At 53.3% G+C, this 18109-nt stretch overlaps 6 protein-coding genes across 6 annotated transcripts; 3 read left to right on the plus strand and 3 right to left on the minus strand.

Moving 5' to 3' along the window:
- Positions 1-1032: 1032 nt before the first annotated feature.
- On the plus strand, positions 1033-2313 carry J4E93_001907 (uncharacterized protein; the record flags this gene model as incomplete). Its single annotated transcript, XM_049339855.1, has 2 exons — positions 1033-1037; positions 1065-2313. 2 exons carry the CDS (start codon positions 1033-1035, stop codon positions 2311-2313), a joined length of 1254 nt encoding a protein of 417 aa, XP_049203812.1.
- A 740-nt stretch (positions 2314-3053) lies between these two features.
- J4E93_001908 (uncharacterized protein) lies at positions 3054-5792 on the plus strand (the record flags this gene model as incomplete). Its single annotated transcript, XM_049339856.1, has 2 exons — positions 3054-3116; positions 3168-5792. The coding sequence occupies 2 exons, from the start codon at positions 3054-3056 to the stop codon at positions 5790-5792; spliced, it is 2688 nt and encodes an 895-aa protein (XP_049203813.1).
- Positions 5793-5832: 40 nt separating this feature from the next.
- J4E93_001909 (uncharacterized protein) lies at positions 5833-6828 on the minus strand (the record flags this gene model as incomplete). Its single annotated transcript, XM_049339857.1, has 1 exon — positions 5833-6828. The coding sequence occupies one exon, from the start codon at positions 6826-6828 to the stop codon at positions 5833-5835; it is 996 nt and encodes a 331-aa protein (XP_049203814.1).
- Positions 6829-7686: 858 nt separating this feature from the next.
- On the plus strand, positions 7687-8475 carry J4E93_001910 (uncharacterized protein; the record flags this gene model as incomplete). Its single annotated transcript, XM_049339858.1, has 1 exon — positions 7687-8475. The coding sequence occupies one exon, from the start codon at positions 7687-7689 to the stop codon at positions 8473-8475; it is 789 nt and encodes a 262-aa protein (XP_049203815.1).
- A 324-nt stretch (positions 8476-8799) lies between these two features.
- J4E93_001911 (uncharacterized protein) lies at positions 8800-10582 on the minus strand (the record flags this gene model as incomplete). Its single annotated transcript, XM_049339859.1, has 2 exons — positions 8800-10545; positions 10574-10582. The coding sequence occupies 2 exons, from the start codon at positions 10580-10582 to the stop codon at positions 8800-8802; spliced, it is 1755 nt and encodes a 584-aa protein (XP_049203816.1).
- Positions 10583-10870: 288 nt separating this feature from the next.
- Positions 10871-12381, minus strand: J4E93_001912 (uncharacterized protein; the record flags this gene model as incomplete). The annotated part of the gene is made up of 2 exons (XM_049339860.1): positions 10871-12203; positions 12377-12381. 2 exons carry the CDS (start codon positions 12379-12381, stop codon positions 10871-10873), a joined length of 1338 nt encoding a protein of 445 aa, XP_049203817.1.
- Positions 12382-18109: the final 5728 nt, after the last annotated feature.

The following is an 18109-nucleotide window of genomic DNA, read 5'->3' on the forward strand; positions in this document are numbered from 1 at the left end:
CATTTGGAATGGCAATGTAAGAAGAGAAGGCTACAGTCGCATAAACCTCCCTACAAATCTCTGCTGCTCCTGCAACTGATACACCAGACCTTGTTATGCCGTGCTTTAGTGGACTCTAGCGCTTCTTGCCGCTTCCAGCTTCCCTCAGCATTTTCCAAACGGGGCGATGAATGATTGCACGCCTCTGAAGATCCTCTAAGATCTTAGATATTTGCAATACGGATACGATTATGAACAGATTCGACGCGAAACTTGTTTATCTTGACAGATTGTTTGCAACAAGCAATATCGTAAATCTTTTTGCTTACACATCTCTACAGTCTAATGAAGCATCATTGTGCGTACTCAAGGATCAAATCCACAGATACACAGCGCGATCAAGTCGTATGAGCACGCAACAGGAATTGGGCGACCTGAAGCCTGCCTGTGTCGATCTGGAACAATTGTGGGGCGTTTGGACTAAGGTTCAACACAAGATCTGATGATCGCCTGCAAGCTTCGGGCGCCAAGACCGACGAAACCTGTTCCCAGACGCTGTCAAAACAATGACATCGGCTTGCAAAACATCATTAACTAATCCAACTTACATGCACGACATGGCGTACCTTGCGAAACGTCCTGTTTGAGTTTAGGGCTGAACTTCGGCATCGCTCGCTTTGAGGGTCTCGGCAATTTGGAAGGCCATTTGGAAGCGCCTGATTCAAAATATGGCATACTTCGAAACTACGCCATTGAGCTAAGCGTGTGCTACCTGACTTGACGCCAAGGGCTGCGAGCCCTAGGGCTTGATCCCCAGACTGTTACGATGCATAGGCCTGCCCACCATCATGCCTTGACGGCAAGGCTTTCCGAAGTTGTAACAGAGGCGATACAAATACCACAGCTCCCATCATCCTGATAGTCTTCATCGGACTGGTTCCTCACTCACTACAGACTAATATTTTCCACTCTACAACCTCAGCATTCCATTCACTCTTTGATATCTCTACTCATAATCTTAGTCCACTCGACAGATCCGTTCTCACAGACAAAATGAAGTACATTTTCATTGCCTCGCTCCTTAGCTCTGCAGCTTACGCTGCCCCATTCGCCCAGGTGCAGGGCGGCAACGGTGGTAACGGCAATACTGCTGCCGCCACGACTGGTCAACAGACTACGAACCAGGGCGGCAATCAGCAACAACAGCAACAAGGAGCGCAGACCGGAAACCAGCAACAGCAAGGCACCACCAATGCCCCGACTGGACTTGGCGCTGGTATCCAAAATGGACAAACTCCCACTGCGAACGACCTCGCTACTGCGGTCTCCAATTGGATGGCCGATACCTCGATGGTTTCTAACTTCCTCAACACTGGAGCTAGCATCCAGAACAACGTTCAGTTCAAGCAGGCTGCTACCGTAGCCTTCAACGCCGAGGTCGATGAGCTCAACCACAAGGCCATCATTGACGCTGCTAACGGCGCGGACCCCAATGTCATTGCTGCCAACAGCACCCTCGCCACTGGCGGTTCCTTCCAGGATGTCGTCGACAAGCTTCAGCAGATGTCTGTTCAGGGAATGGCTGCCGCTGGTAACATCGACTTGATCAACCAGAACCGCTGCGTTAACGTCCTCCCCAACATTGATGCCTACATGGCCTCTACTGGATCTACCTCGCAGGCAGTTCGTCCCACTGTCTGCGACCAGACTGGCGTTGCTGGTGGTGTCCAGGGGACTGGCCCCACTCAGCCTGGTGCGCCAGCAGGTAGCCCCGCCGCTGCATTTGCCGCTGGTCAGGCTCTTGCTCAAGGAACTGGCAATGGCCAAGTCCAGAATACCGGAACAGCTGGTGGTGCTGCCGCCGGCAATACTGGCACTGCTACGAACAACGGACAAGCGCCTCAGCAAGGCGCCGGCATCTCCCCTACCAACGGACAAGCACCCCAGGGAACTACAGGTGTGCAGGCTCCCCAGCAGGGGGCTCAAGGTGCCGCCGGACAGCAGGTTCCACAACAAGGTCAACAAGCTGGACAACAAACGGGACAGCAGCAGGGACAGCAGAATGGACAACAGGCGACACCAAATGGTGGTAACCAGAACAATGGCAACCAACAGCAGGGAACCAAGGGTGCGGCTGCAGGACAGCAGTCTCAAGGCCAGACGCAAAACGGCGGTTCCCAGCAACAGGCAGGCAACGGTGCGGCTGCAGGCCAAGCATCTCAGGGTCAGACCCAGGCCGGAGGTAACCAGCCCCAACAGGCAGGTAATGGTGCTGGACAACAGTCTCAGGGCGGCAACGGTGGCAACAACAACAACAACAACAACAACAACTGAGCACTAGGCGTGGTACTTGATTGACAAGATGATGTCAAGGATTAGCAAGGTGACGGCTATGTGCTGGCGACTAGCCAATCGGTCTTTTCTGTATATAAAAATAATGGTTGAAAGGGGGGATGACCGTGGGAGCCTGTATGTATGAATGTATGAGGAAGGAAGGGATTATATGATATAGCTGTAGATATGCGATTTATGAGCCTGCCGCCCAGTCTTCCTGTTTTGGACTTGCATGCGATGGCACTGACTTGAAGATCAAGGTTTCGAAACCTCAGGCGTGAACGCGTGGATACCTGACGGTCGCGGAAAGAAGCCAGTGACGTGAACCGTGTCTTGGGTACGCCTGGGCCAGGGGCAAGTTGCGGTGGCTGCAGCACAGGTGAAACGATGTACCAAACATCAGGTGCTACAGGACCGGATAGCTTGATATATGCCAGAATGGGAGGGTGCGAGACGGACGAGGCGTCAGGCGCCTGTGCTGGTCACGACATGTCGGATGTTTGATGCCGTCTCTCACCGACTCCGGGGTTCTGAGGTGCTGACACGTGCGCAAGTCGCGTGACGTAGCGACATGAGAAGTGTGCGCTCGTTGCGGCAAGCAACATAGAGGCTGCAGCGGGCCGATGAAAGCGTGTGCTGGCATGCATATGCTACGGCGCCTTGTACCGTCGAGGCTCGCCAAGTGTGCAGTCTAGCTGAGAGTCAACCGCAGGCGCCTGACGAGCAGTTTGCGACGAACCATGGCCGAGGGCGAGGGCGCTGGCGGAGTCCAGGGCGACCTGGAAAAGGAACTGACGTGCTCGGTAAGTCGAGGAGCACGACGACGAGGCGGCTGCTAACTCGGCCATGGCCAGATCTGTACCGACGTGCTCTACCAGCCGCTCACGCTGCTCGACTGCCTGCACACCTTCTGCGGCGCCTGTCTGAAGGAGTGGTTCGCCTTCCAAGCCTCGACCGCCACGTCGATACACCCGTACACCTGCCCCTCGTGCCGGGCCTCTGTGCGCACCACACAGCCCAATGCCACCGTCACCACGCTGCTCGACATCTTCCTCAAGGCGAACCCCCAGAGCGGCAAAAGCGCCCAAGAGAAGCAGGCGGACCGCGACAGATACCGGCCAGGCGACAATGTGCTACCCAAGCTCAGGCGCCGGGATGAGCGCGATGACACCCATCAGCGCATGCTCGAGGCAGCTCAGCAGCCGAGTCTGAGGGACGCGGGCATCGCAAGCAGCAGGAGGGCCAGCCGGGAGCCCCGGAGAGAGCGCACAACAAGGGAGCGAAGCCGCAACGGGAGCCGCGAATCCCGCAGGGCGCGCGATCAAAGGCGGTCTGCCAGCCAAAATCCGCCCGGCGCATCCCCGTCCAGGGCCGTCATACCGCCCCGCGCTATCGAGCACCAGTCCAGCCTGCGCTCTCTGCTGAGCGCCTCCGACCTCGACGCAGAAGACGTCGACGAAGATCTTGTGCGCCAGGTGCTGGAGGAGCTGGTGTCCGAGGGCGTCGACCTGAACCAGATTGGCACTGCGCAGGAAGACGAGATCACCGAGAGGATAGCCGAGGCTGTGCGACGGCGGCAGGCAGAGCGACATGCTGGAAGACAGCGCGAGAGGAGGGAGAGGCGGGAGCGTCTGGACGACGAAGCTGCGCGCAGGAGAAGGCATGGACGTTCCGAGAGTGGCGCATCGACGCCCCAGACGGCAGTAGGACCCCCCATATCCAGACCTGCTCTCATCGACGCCGCAAATCGAGGCGGGCGGGCACCGCGCCAGCGATCGTCAAGCCAGGGCAGCTCTCGATCCGCCACGAGGGTAGAGCGCCCTGCACCTGGCTCGGCTCCTGCAAATCCGGCGACCGGCGACCGTCATTCATCATCGGAACTCGCTCGTCCAAGGCCACGGCGACAGTCCGACAATCAGCAGAGAAATAGGCTCGACGTTCGAGAGCAGTTCCGCATCAGTCTCCACGCCAGCAACAACAATAACAACAATGAGACAGTGTCAAGTCCTAGCTCGCCCCAGAGCCTCGGCTTCGACCTGCCCAACAGCGGCAGTCCAACGACTTCTCTAGCTACAGTTGGCACTCCAGCTGTGCCCTTGTCTTCCTCTACTCCTGCCGTCACGCCTTTCCAGCCTCCTTCGGCTCGCCGTACTACCGACCCTACCACAGCCGAACTGCCACGCTCTTCTCACAGTACTACTCCCCCCTCGCTATCGCCTCCTGCTTTCCCTCGCTCCACCCCCGATCCGACCGTGAGCGAGACTCGATCGAGACAAGCTTCAAGCTCATCACTAGGTACTCCTGTCCTATATACAGAGCCCCATGTGGCATGCCAACGCTGTGGTAAAAACGACATACAGTACGAGCTTCACTACAATTGTCGACGCTGCCATGGTGGCGAGTACAACGTGTGTCTTCGCTGCTATCGTCTTGGCAGAGGATGCAAGCATTGGTACGGCTTTGGCTGGACTGCTTGGCCCCGGTATGAGCGCGAAGCACCAGAGGGTGGTTATCCGCCCTATCACGAGCATCCCCATATCCTGGTCGGGCACCGATATCGCAGACCAATGACGCCCTTGACGGAATCCACGACACCACCACATGTGCTCATGAGCGAGGATGACCCCAAGCAGAGGGTAGAAATTGGCGTCTTCTGCGATATGTGCAAGGCATACGCCAACGCCTGCTACTGGAAATGTGACTATTGCAACGACGGCGACTGGGGCTACTGCAATGATTGCGTTAACCAAGGGCATCACTGTACGCATCCTCTTGTTCCCGTTGCCCGCAAGACAAGAGACTCGCAGTCTGTTACTGACACAATTCCCTCCGCGCCCTCTACGCCACATCAGGATGGACATCTTGCCCCCCCAGACCTCGACGCAACACCCACAACCCCTCCGTTGACACCGAAATCCGCGTCTCTTATGCGAGGGCCAGGGTACTTTACCATTGCAAATTCCATCTTCCGCCCTCTCACCTTTACAACCTTGTGTAACATATGCAGTTACCCTATCCCACCATCAAACACACGCTATCACTGTCTCAAGTGTAACACTGGCGACTACGACATTTGCATGAGCTGCTACCACAAACTCGTCATCAGCGGTCGCATCACCAAAGAAGACGGCGTAAACGGATGGCGCAAGTGCCTCCGCAGCCATCGCATGTACATTGTCGGATTCGAAGACCGTGACGGCGCACAACGGCGCATGGTAGTCCGCGATCTGGTAGGCGGCTACGCACTCAAAGAAGAAGACGAAATCGCCAGAGTACAGCGGTACCCACCAGATGGCGGTATAGGCTTGAGATTACTGGCTAGATGGGGCTATCTGCCGGATGAGGGAGTAGAAGATGAATTATCCTTTCCTAGAGGAGCAGAGATAAGGGAAGCAGCTGATATCAATGGAGACTGGTATTGGGGTGTTTACTGTGGTGTTGGAAAACTGTTTCCTGCAAACCATGTCACAGCTGTCTAAGTTTTATGCATAGATAGTCAGCTGCCGATGCTACGCAGACTCACTGCGCAAACTTCCTCTTCAGCCAATCCTCCAACCGCTTCACCACCTCGGCAGGCTTCTCATACGTCGCCCAATGCGCCGCATCAATCGTATCCGCTTGTTCCAACTGCGGCAACAAGCCCTTTTTAATACTCTCATACATGGCTTCGGGTCTGCACACCACATCCTCTCTGCATCCGATGTACAGCGTGGGTACATTGACAATCTCTCTCCCTTCAGGCAACTTGACATCGACTTGATGCTGCAGATTGCCTGTCATGGCTTTGTACCAGCACACGGGCGCTTCGAACCCATCGCGCGCCATACGATCAAGGAACGCCTTCTTGAAAGCTGGGTCTTGCGCATAGGGTCGGAGAGAGAAGGTTGGTTCCTTTTGCCCGGAGAGTGTTTCACGCATGGTGTCGGGGGTGCAGAAGAACTCTTTCAATCCATCTTTGTCGTGCATCATGTTAAACATGGCCTCTATATCGCGGGATAGAAGTGCTGGTCCGTCAGGCGCGGTGAAGAGGTACCAGTACGATAGCGATGGGTAGCCAAAGATCTTGTTCATGAGGGCGTTTGCGGCGTCGAGATCGAAGGGTTTGCGACTTGGTGCCGTGTAGGCGACGTTCAGGTTGACCAAGCCGACAACGCGTTCGGGGTGGTAGTTGTACAGGCGGCTTGCGGCTGCGGAGCCCCAGTCGTGGCCGATGGAGATGCATCTTGGCACTTGTTCAGCATTGAGGATTTCCACCATGTCGTTGGTCATATGGTCCCAGGTGTAGGCGGATGGGTCTGTGGGCTTGTCCGTTCCGTCGTAGCCCAGCATGTCGGGAATGATAACGGGGTGGTTTAGTGGTCGGAGAGAGCTAGCGACGTCTGCCCACATGACGGCATGGTCGGGGAAGCCGTGTTGGAAGAGGAGGGTTGGGAGAGACGTGTTGCCAGAGCACGTGTAGTAGGTGTATGTGATGCCTCGGGAGGTTCTCAGGGTCTTCTTGGTGAAAGCGTCCATGGTTGATCTCAATGCAACGTACTTGAAATGGCTTGTTGTAATTGGTAAAGAAAGGGCAAGAGTCTTCTATGTATACCAGTGCCAAGTCTCGTTTCATCTTGTCCCTCACAAATGGAGTCCATGTCGGCCGAATGTTGGTCTTTGCTAGGTAGGTACTACTACCCAAGCGGAGTTTTCGTCGCAGCTACGTCCGTAGCGGCGTTGTCGGGTCTATAAATTTAGTGGGGTGCTCCGTAGAGTTGCATGAACTTGTCTAGGTTGAGGCAGTTGGCCGGACCGTGATGTGCAAGGACACGACCGCTAGGGAGGAAAGCGGCGGTCCCGGATCGTGCATGCAACGGCCGGGCCTAAGATAGGGCTTGGATGATCGTTGTTTGCGCCTCTCATTGCCGCGCCGTGGTTTGGGTGATTGCTGCTTGTGGCGGCTGTCCGATGCGCTCGGCATGGGTCGAAATTGAACGTGGAGGAAACCGCTGGGTTATGGCAAGGGCTGCGCGAGTACTGCCGCTTGAGCATTGCGACACGGCAAGGCCGAGGGTTCTGGTTTGAATATTTGACTTTGCGTCGCGGTGCGCGTGATCGCGCGCATGGCCTCAGACCGAGGAGGTGCCTACACAGTATCATAGCGGAGCACGGCTAGTTGGGTCGTCGAGGGACATTTTGACGGGGTTCTGCCCATATAATGTCCTTCCAATGTCCTTCCAACGTCCTTTGGGTGGCAAGTACTGTGTCGAGGTGCGGAGCGAAGTACAAGCGACAAACACGAGAGATGTCAGCCAATAGCGTCAGAGCGCTGCACGCTCGCGGCGTACAGCACCTCCACGTCGACGAGCATTGCAACGCTACCACAAACTCGTCATGGCCGGCACACGAAGATCTACGCGTCAAACGGCAGCGGCAGCACCGGACTACAACCAAGACGACACTTCGTCCGCCGAAGAGACACAGCCCAAGCGCGATGCCCGGCAGGCGACGCGTCGCAAGCGTGACCGCGAAGACGGCGCCGACCAAGACAAAACAGACAGCAGCGCTCCTCCGCCCAAAAAAGCTGCTACAGCCAAGCCTAAACCCCCTAAGACGAACTCTCTACCCGCGCCTGTTTCATCCACCAACCGCGACGCAACCGGCGCCCAAGAAGTCTACTGGCTGCTCAAAGCCGAGCCCCTCGCGCGCTACGAGAACGGCGTAAACGTTGCCTTCTCCATCAGCGACCTGCGCGCCTGCACGCAACCCGAGCCCTGGAGCGGCGTCCGCAACCCCCAGGCACGCAACAATATGCAGGCCATGCGCAAAGGCGACCTGGGCTTCTTCTACCACTCCAACGCCAAGCCTTCGGGTATCGTAGGTATACTGCGTGTTGTTGACGAAGCAAAGGTTGATGAGACGGCCTTTGACCCCAAGGACCCCTACTATGACAAGAAGAGCGAGAGGGAGAAACCCAAATGGTTCTGTGTAGACGTCGAGTTTGTGAGCGAGTTTGAGCATGTGATAGATTTAGCGAAGATTAAAGAGTTTGCTAAAGAGGGGCCGTTGAAGGATATGCAGCTTGTCACGAATTCGAGACTGAGTGTGAGTAGGGTAAGGAAGGAGGAGTGGGAGTTTATTTTGGGGTTGGCCACGGACAGCAAGGAAGTTCAGGCAGAGTAGAGAGGTGCGCCACATGCAGTCGTAGAAGCTTGATTATGTCGTGAATCGATCTGAGATACCCCTTGTAAAATTCCCGTTTCATGTTGTATCGTCGACAACGTCTTTGTGTATTTCACACCCTGTACTGCCCATACTGAGAGACCTTGTCTCAGACTGAGCTACTCCTCAATACTGAAGCGCTTGGATGATCTTCGGACTGTTAAAGAAAGCACATCGCTCCTGTAATCTCTGTTCTGCCATCTCTCTTGTCGCGTTCGCCATGCCCAGCGCACTATTGCTCGGATGCGCGCCACCAATCGTCCTGACATACGGACCGCCTAAATGTTAATGTACGGAGTCAGCGCATGCCTCACACGCAGTTCGCAAATGAGAGATTTTACCTGGCCGGCTAAATGCCTCATCCCAGTTCAACAATGTGGTGGATTGTGATCCGCTCTCTGCCGGGGCTCCTTGACTCACAAAGGTGCTCCACGACCGGCTTGCTCGCATAGCAATTTCGTAGTCGTACTCGGTCGGGTCAAACGGGTAGTCCGTCTTGTTGTACACTTGCATGCTGTCGAAGACGTACGCAAACTCAGACGTGTGTACCACGCCAAAGCCAACAACGTCTTCGGTGTACTCGAGGATGGGATCAAGTATTGTCTGGTTGAAGTTGTAGAAGTAGACTGGCGCTTTGTGCACTTTGTCAATTGCAACACCCAGATGTAGCGATGGGCACACCATGAGGATATCGCGGAAGATGCGTGCAGAGCGATAGAACTCTGCTGTTAGGTTCACACTGGTTCCGAATTCTTCTACCGGGTACAAGTCCAGTAACTGAGTGAGAGATTCCTCCGACATAGCCGGTAGGTAGTCGCGAACAAAGTCGTACGTATCTTGTGCGGTTGCGATGGAGGTGTTGGTGTACACGTTAAGGTCGCCTTCCATCCAGCCGGACATAAAGGTAGCGTTACCGAAGCGTCCTTCTGCGATGAGCTGACTTGGTGCCGCAGGAAGGAAATCGCCGTCCACCTGTGGCAACCAGATGTCCCCAATATTATGCGCGATATCGCTGAGATACGTCGCGTTCGAGGCTTCAAAGAGTGTTTCAGTATCTAGTCCCCGTAGACACTCAATCGTCCCTGGAGCGTCCACATCAGTAGTGTTGCACCCCACGTAATTGACCAGCGCGATCATCGCATCCTTGGCGAAATTCCCTGTGATACCAGGCTCAAGGGACTGAGACTGGGCGATACCTCGCTCGAAAGGAAGTGGCTTCTCTCCGCCGTAAGCCATAATCTGCATTCCGATTGCGAGGCCGCCGGAAGACTGGCCGGCAATCGTAATCCTCTCCGGATCCCCGCCAAAAGCAGCAATGTTGGTGCGGACCCACTCGATAGCAGCGCGCTGATCACGTAGACCAGCGTTCATGCTTCCTTCTTCTTTCAACCAGTCTGAACTGGCAAACCCAAAGAACCCGAGACGGTAATTCATGGCCACATGGATGATTGGGTCCCCATTTTCTACCGACTGCTTGATCATTCCGTCAGGCGCAGTCGTCGGCTCCGTGTTGCTTGCCCACCAGAAAGATCCTCCATGTATCCATACCAGAACTGGCAGTGGTCCCTTTCCAACTCTGTCAGTCGCTTTTGGCCGCGCTACGTTCAAATTCAGGCAGTCCTCGGATGTTTCAGTTATATTGCCCAATCCAAGAGGTGGATAGAGCACACCCAATGGTTGTGGACATGCGGGACCAGGCTTGGTAGCATCGATAGTAGTACCTGGAGAGTATTCGTAGGGAATCGGTGGTTTGAATCTATTTTCGCCGCTGGTATCATGAGCATAGGGAATGCCCAAGAAGATTTCGATGTCGTTGCGTCCGATGCCTAGGATGTTGATAGGATCTTTCAAGTCGCCGAACTGGACACCTGCCGTCGTGGTGACAGCGGCGACGAAGCAGAACAGCGTAGGAAGGTGCATCTTGATCACCAACCACTGTAAATCCCGTGTTGGCTTATACGATGCGGCGAATGTGAGTCGGAAAGCTCTCGTAATAGGTAGTTGGCAAAGTTGTTGTGTTGCACAGAAACACTGCAGTAGCTGTAAGCACATAGATAACATCCTCCATGCTAGCCCCATGTAGCAGGTGCACGGTTGTGACGTGATAGACGGGAACAGGTGCTAGCGCGACATTAGACGGCAGTAGCGTAGAGCTCATCCACATCATTGATGCGAATCACCATTGTCCAAAATCCAGGTTGTTCAAATACTACTTCAAATAAGAAAGGTAGCGTGAGGCCTGCGCAAGCTATCCTGCGCTGATGCACGCCACGTGCAGATACCGTGCGCTCAAGGTGAGCTGCTCGGCCCGTCAAACACTCACAATATACCGACGATGCTACCCAAGCAAAGCTCCCTACAGTCGCGCTTGTGCACCCCGCAAGTTCCTAGCAACCTCATCAAACCTCTCATAGCAGTCGGTCTCTGCATCAAAATTTAGCAGCCATGCCTCGCGTGCTAGGTGAATGGATTCCGGCCTCTTCGCTATCTCATCCCAGTTGGCTTTGTGCCATCGCTCGCGCGTCTTAACCCCCATCGCCTGTGCTTTGTGCACCCTTTCGTAGCGGATCTTCTCGAATGCTCGTACAGCTAGAGGAATGCTTTCTTTGCCAGCCAGTTCCAGACATGCCGCCAGTACAACACCGTCTTCGATGGATTGACTGGCACCCTGGATGGATGTTGGAAGAAAGGGATGCGCTGCGTCTCCAATCAAAGCGATACGGTGCTGTGGCGAGATGAAGGTCGGCAGCGGATCGCGGAAGACGAGTTTATGATCGATGAGACGCGCGCCTTTTGGCGTCGACCTTACAATCTCTTGCACGATGGGTGCCCATCCTTCTACATACCTCAGGCAGTCTTCCACTCTGCCTGGGAATTGCCAGTCCTCCTCGATATTCCCGTCGTCTACGTGAGTAAACACCCAATTGAACTCCTTGCCGTCTTTGAGCGACGATACCAGAAAGTGAAGATCTGGACCTATGAACCCAGAGTGACTGTCTCCATCTACGAGATGTTTCAGGATCGGGTTGTCTTTGATGGCATCTCCAGAGAACCATGAGCGATATACAGCGTATCCCGAACTCTTCGGTTTGTCGTCAAAACCAAGCACAATCTTACGGCCGCGGGAACGAACTCCCTCTGCTGCAATGACTGCATCGGCAATAATCTCTTCTCCATTGACTACCACGCCAGCCTTTTCATCGTCCTCGAAGTAATCAGTTACACGTTTGCCCCACTGAATATTCACTCCCCGATCGACAGCATGCTGATGAATAATACTGTACAGTTCTCCTCTATGTCCATTGATTCTCGGCCCCCATTCCTGTTCGGACACAAAACTCTGCCTGGTGACAAACTGCCCTTTCCAGTGGTACAGATCCAGCCATGTTGTTTTCCGTGCCACTTCCTTCATCGCTTCGATGACGCCGGGCCAGCGTTCGAAGTTGCGCGCACCGTTGGGATCGAACGAGATGATATCGCCAAACCGGATTATGTCTTCCACATTTTCCGCTTTCTCAAGAAGAACGACTGAGTGGCCTTTGCGATCGCATTCTATTGCTGCTGCGATGCCCGCGAAACCTGCGCCTACTATGATGACGTTGACACCGGACGGAGGGCGGCGAGGAAAGTGCGCCATAATGAAGTGAGAAGTATGGTGAGTATACAGGCAGATGAGAGAGCAATCGTGTCTTTCGTGGTAGGTGTGCTGATCTCCTTCCCCGTAGATACAGTGTGGGGTCCGCTTACTGGCACGCCACAAGCATGGCCCCACATGCAGCCTGATTGTAGTTCTGTCGGTAACTGAGACCTCTTGGTCATCGCCCGGCTGTACTAAATTGTGCTAAGTCGTTTTCTGACTGACTCCATCCAATGTGCGAATCAACGATCCACGCACGCCTGGGATACATATTTCCATCTCCCCACTCCCTTTTCGCCTGCAAACCTCTTGTGTGACATACAGAAACGTCTCTCGATATTTTCCTCTCAGATCCGAATTTCCGACGCCTCTTCCTCTTCTCAAGTTGCTATGTCGCGTTCTCAGGGATAACCGCCGGAGCTTCACTTTCAACTTCACTCTCTGATGTTCAATGATGCTCTACCCGCCTTCCCTATTGTACGTCAAGCTTGGAAAGTCAGTCCCAGACATCGTTATTATTGGGCAAAACACCCGACATCTACAAAGTTTCGAACCTCTTATCTTCCTACTGCCTCTTGCTTAGCTCGACAAGCACGCCGGTGAACCTTCGTTCCTGGGGCACGTTAATGTCGTAAAAGCGATACAGATTGTCGAAGACCGTAAGAAAACGACAGTAGCACACAAGGTAACGGAGTTCTGCCTCATTGCGGACGTGGGCGAAAGATGGAAGAAAGGTAATGTGCTACTTTTTCACCACCCATGTGTCTTATGGCTTTAGATTAGGTAGGTTAGGTACATGTTGCTTGCGCTCGTTGTAAGCAACCAGCTCGATCCATGTACTTGATGCTGAACCCTCTAGCTTCGATCTCCGCGAACTGGATGTAACAATAGTTCCAATTTCTACTCAATCCCGGAGACATCGTTTTTTAATTTGTAAACGACATCGTAGGCACCCATCTGCATCATGATGCGTACGAGTTCACCAACATCAATTGCATCGCCGTATCTTATGTTGTCGTACTTAGCCAAGAAGCGCATCATACTGCGCACCCATCGTCAGATGAAGGTCCTGAAGATTGGCGTATGCGGCAACCTTGGCGATCGAGTCGAGCTCTGACAGATTAACCCATAGTCGTTCACCGCCCGTCGAGATGGTGGGTACGTGCTTATCTGAAGAGCTGACGGCTATTCCATCGATCTTTACTACACGGGCTGGGGTTTGGGGTGCTTGTGGAGGTTGTCGATGGCTCACAGGCGTAGAGCCGCTGTCCGAGTTCTTGAATGAGTGGGGACACTATGATGTGCCGCTATTGGCGGCGTCATCTGACACAGTGGCTATTGTCGTCAAAGTGAACTGGTTCCTGTGGTTTTCGGCTTGTTCAGAGCACTAAAGCAGTCAGATCCGATTCTTGTAAGGAGGCGAGTAGGCGCAATTGATCATAGAGTAAGTGCAAGGATCTCCGCGTTCACCTCCGCGTTCACTAGTTCTTATTGATCCTCAACCTATCCCAGAAGTCCGCGATAAACCCAGCTACCTTCGGCACCCGTTCCCGTACAACACTATGGCCGGCTTGTGGGACAACAAAGATGCTATCAAAGCCAATTTCTCTCAACTCTTGCTCTGTACAAACTTCATCGTTCTCGCCCAGTACCACTAATGATGGTATACCAGACATTGCGGCCTTTTCAAACGCACCGTGATTGTTCATTGCGCCGCCATCTCTAAACGCTGCAATCACGGATGATGTATGACCACGATGTTCGTGCATCTGCCACTCCCTCACTGCCTCCGCAACAACTTCGCCTCTTCCAGCTCTTTCCCTCCAGTCACTTGGCACTACCAGCCGGCCGCCTTCAAGAAATTGCAGGATGACTCTGCTCAATTCATTGTCATCGTTGTCGACACCGTAATCAAGATGATGCTGATCCTCTTCTGGAAAAGATGAAATACAAAGAAGCCCAGCAGGCGCAATGAGCGTAAAACTGCTAACGCGATGTGGCCGTGAGTCAACATATCCGACTGTTAGTGAGCCGCCAAAGGAAAAGCCGATGAAATGTGCCGATGGCCATTGTAGATGATCGAGCAGCGCATCTAGCAGCCTATGGAATGTGGCGGCTTGATGCGGAACTATCGGCGTATCGCTTAAGCCGTGACCCCAGAGATCCACCAGCACAAAATGTGAGTGTGGAAGGATATCGTGTAGAGCGCGAGCCAGAGGTAGCAGTCCTATTGCCGGAGTCTGGATGCCATGAACGAACAGCACGTGATCAGTCGTCTGCGCGTCTATGGAGGGTACCGAAGGTGGTATCGAGTAGTATGCAGCTTTTCCATCTTGTGTTTGCAGGTATTGCGCGGGTGGAAGGATGGCGCCAAAGATGGAAACAAAAGATGACTCTGAGGGACCTGGGATAGGCGGTTTTTGTGGGAATGCTCCGCCAGGCCGTGGGATTGCGAAGTCTGTCCTGGTATCACACATTATGTCTCAATGTCCGGAACCTGGATCAACTGGATATCTACCCAGGTAATGCTGCGCCTACTCTCCAGCTTTTGTAGCATCTTTGTAAGATTCAGATCCATGGATGTTAGGCGAAGGGCGCGCTTAGCGTAAGCATGACTCGCGGATACGGGGAGCTCGCCCGCGTTCTCGTTGGGTAGGTACATGTCACTTTTCCCGTCTCCTTCCGCATTTAGCTGATGAGCAATGCCCAGTGCTTATTACGCAAGTCACTGAGTTTTTGAAGAATGCAAGAGTACCTAGGTATTCCCGACCACTACGATGTGAGCCCGAACGAACTCATGCCCAGCCCCTGCAAACGATGCCACACGAGTAATCTCGGCTAGAAAGCGTACTTGCCTCAGTCCCGACAATGCCACTTCGCAGAAGGATGGAAGCACCGAGAACAGGAAAAAATCTACCATCAGGAGAGTAGCGGCAGCTGTCGCACGATAGTCTACAATACATGGCAAGCCCAGAACCACCGCGCTAACTGGGTAGTTCGGCAATGTAACATGTCAAAGAAAGCCATCGAATTCAAAAAGAATAGAAAGCATAGAGTGCAGTGCGCCTTAGACTTAGACTGCGGTCTGGTCCTGGTTCGGGCTGGGTCATTGAGATTGTACTTTGGTACACGGTATGATTGCGATAGCTTTGATGTTGTTCAAGTCACGCTGGCAATGTCGCGAGCGCCCGAAGCTCGACCTTACTGGGCTCGTGTTACAATTAGAATATAGAGGAAACTGTTACATGTTGAACAGCTCGGAGCAGCTAGAAGCATCGTACCTCGGTAGTACAGACGGTCCTAAGCGTCTTTTGGCTGTCCATGCTACCTAGGTATGCTGGCCTAGAATTAAATTGTCGATAATCAACAATGACCCATCCAGCAGGTCTTTCTGCGGCGCGACGAGAGTACAGCCGAACATTTCGTAGGTTTAGTGCTCATCATAAGCCCGCCATTTGCGCTAATGGGTGACAGAAACTTTACCGGACACCTGTCGATCACCACTAACAATGTCGTTACTGCCACGATACCCAACGAGCGACACCTATTCGATGAACCCTATATCACCTCTAATGGGCGGATTAAGGTAGACCGCAGGTTCGAGAACGTTCCTATCGTAAGCTACTTGGATCCAAAGAATTGTACGGTGCCCCGAACTGGAAGTACGTTTTTATCTAGTGTTTACCCGATAACCAATTACGACAAAGCTAGATTGACCATCACTCCGATACAGCGAAAGTCTCCCACACCAGCATTGATGGGCATTGATACCGTGAACAACTGTGCCGGCTTCGTGAATTCGTCTTCAGATATGGCCATCGTTTTTTGAAAAAAAATATGCAGTGGCGCAATGACGAGTCTCGTGCAGGGTGCGATGGCTGCGCTGTTGATCTTTGCTAGTACTTGTTTTCCTGGTGTAGCGTTGCAAACGAGTGTCCGGAACACAAGCATCAAGCGATGCGGAGCTACAGGAAGTTGCTACTACTCTACTTGCCAATGAGAAGCATGCCTGGACATGGCCTGTCAGGAACGTACACTGGAAAGGGCGTGGGTGAGTTGAGTGGGCCAATCATAGGTCACCTGAGTATGTTACGGTTTTATACTATACAGGGACATCTTGACGAGGTGGAACGGGTCGCCTGAAAGACAGATATTGGTGGCTCACGATGAACAGCCGCACCTTCGTCACGATATGCCATTCGTGGTGCGTTCGGCAACTTCCAAGATTAGATGCAGGCTAGCTCCCGGGTTGTTTATCCTCCGCGATGCAGGGCCTCGAGCAAGATTCTAGCAGAGTAAAGTGCTGCGCATAGATACGTCGGAGAAGGTATAGCGAGCCGGCAAGCAGGTGTTTTGATGGACTTCCGATGGTAGCGCAATTCTCATGTCACTCAGCCAATCAAAACATTAGCGTACCGACTCAGCGGTGCTTGCAGCACTTGCGCAATCGAGTATTTTGCCGACATGACCGATAGCTCGGCGAACATGATCATCAAGAACAATTGATCGCGGGCTATCCGATCGGCTTTGCGGGGGTGGAGCAATGATCGCTTCCAGGGGTTGAATCCACCGGTACATGCGCCAGCTCTTTAGGGCTGGCTCGAGCCACCCTGCACCGCCGTGGTGCAGCGGATCAAGCCAGCCGTTGTGGAGATCGTGTGGCATACGATTTTGTGGATACTCAAGGAAAGATTATCTCCATCGCTAATCGTTGGGATCTCACTCTGGTAGAGGAACTGAAGCAGACCTTGGAAGATTGCTCACTACCACTTCACCAGTGGGCAAGATTGGGCGCCGTTGTGAGATATAGGGTGGCAGCTTGATGACAGGCTTATCCCTTCCTTGGACGTAAACAAAGCTCCACTAACTGCGTCGAACCCGTTTCGTGACGAGCCCTAATCCACCCGCCACCGGCAAATTGAAGTTGACACCAACGGCACATAGCATATGATAACTGAGTCAGTTTAGGACTTGGGTAGAATCGGCGAGGTTACATGGCCTCGCCCGTGCGCTCATGTGTTGTGGCTTTTACAGCGGACTCTGCATTCTACACCAGCACGAAAAGCAATTATTGCTACCCGTGCACACCGTCGTAAACTACCTTGTCAAAATGCTCCTTCTGTCCCCGCACCTAGCATTTGCCTGTGTGCTGCTGTTCAGCGCCTGTTGCCCCACGACGAATGCTGTCTCATTAGACGATGCGGCACTGGATGCGTTGAGCCAGATTCCGCCATGCGCCGTAAGATACACATCGCACAACAGGACGATTGTTGCAGCTGACTGTCGCAAAGCTAAATTGTATCAACAAAAACCTGCCTGCCATCGGCTGTACGCTCCTCGACATAGAGTGCCAATGTAGTTCCAAAAACTCGACCAAGATTTTGCAACCGTGCTTGGAAAAGCAGTGCAATTACAACGAGACCTTCGGTATGTTCATCGCAGTGATCGGAAGCGGTATCACTGATTTGTTTGCAGCTACGCTCCGCATTCAAGCATCTATTTGCGACAAGCCGCACGATAACCTATCGAACTCCATCCGGATAGTGGCATACGTGACTGGAATTATACCAATCATCGTGATTGTAATGCGCTTTGCTTCTCGATATGTGGGCGGCAATAAGCTGTGGTGGGACGATTGGCTCCATCTAGCAGCGGTGGTAGGTGTTCGATGGACAAATCAGTGTCATCTTACTTACGATTGTGCAGGTCTTGGTCATCCCTATGACTGTTGCCCTATTATTGAACCTTAAAGCGGGACTCGGCCATCACATATGGGACCTGACATATCCACGTGTCGTCGCGATCGGAAAATGGAGTATGCTTCCATCTGCCAGCTCTAATAAACAAATACTGACTATTGATAGCCTATATCGCTACCATCTTGTGGGGTGTCGAATTGCTTCTCATAAAGTACAGCATCCTCTGCTTGTATATTCGCATTTTTCCGAACGTCTGGTT

The sequence above is a fragment of the Alternaria ventricosa genome (assembly GCF_023758065.1).
Source record: "Alternaria ventricosa strain BMP 2768 chromosome Unknown scaffold_2, whole genome shotgun sequence".
NCBI classification, from domain to species: Eukaryota; Fungi; Ascomycota; class Dothideomycetes; order Pleosporales; family Pleosporaceae; genus Alternaria; species Alternaria ventricosa.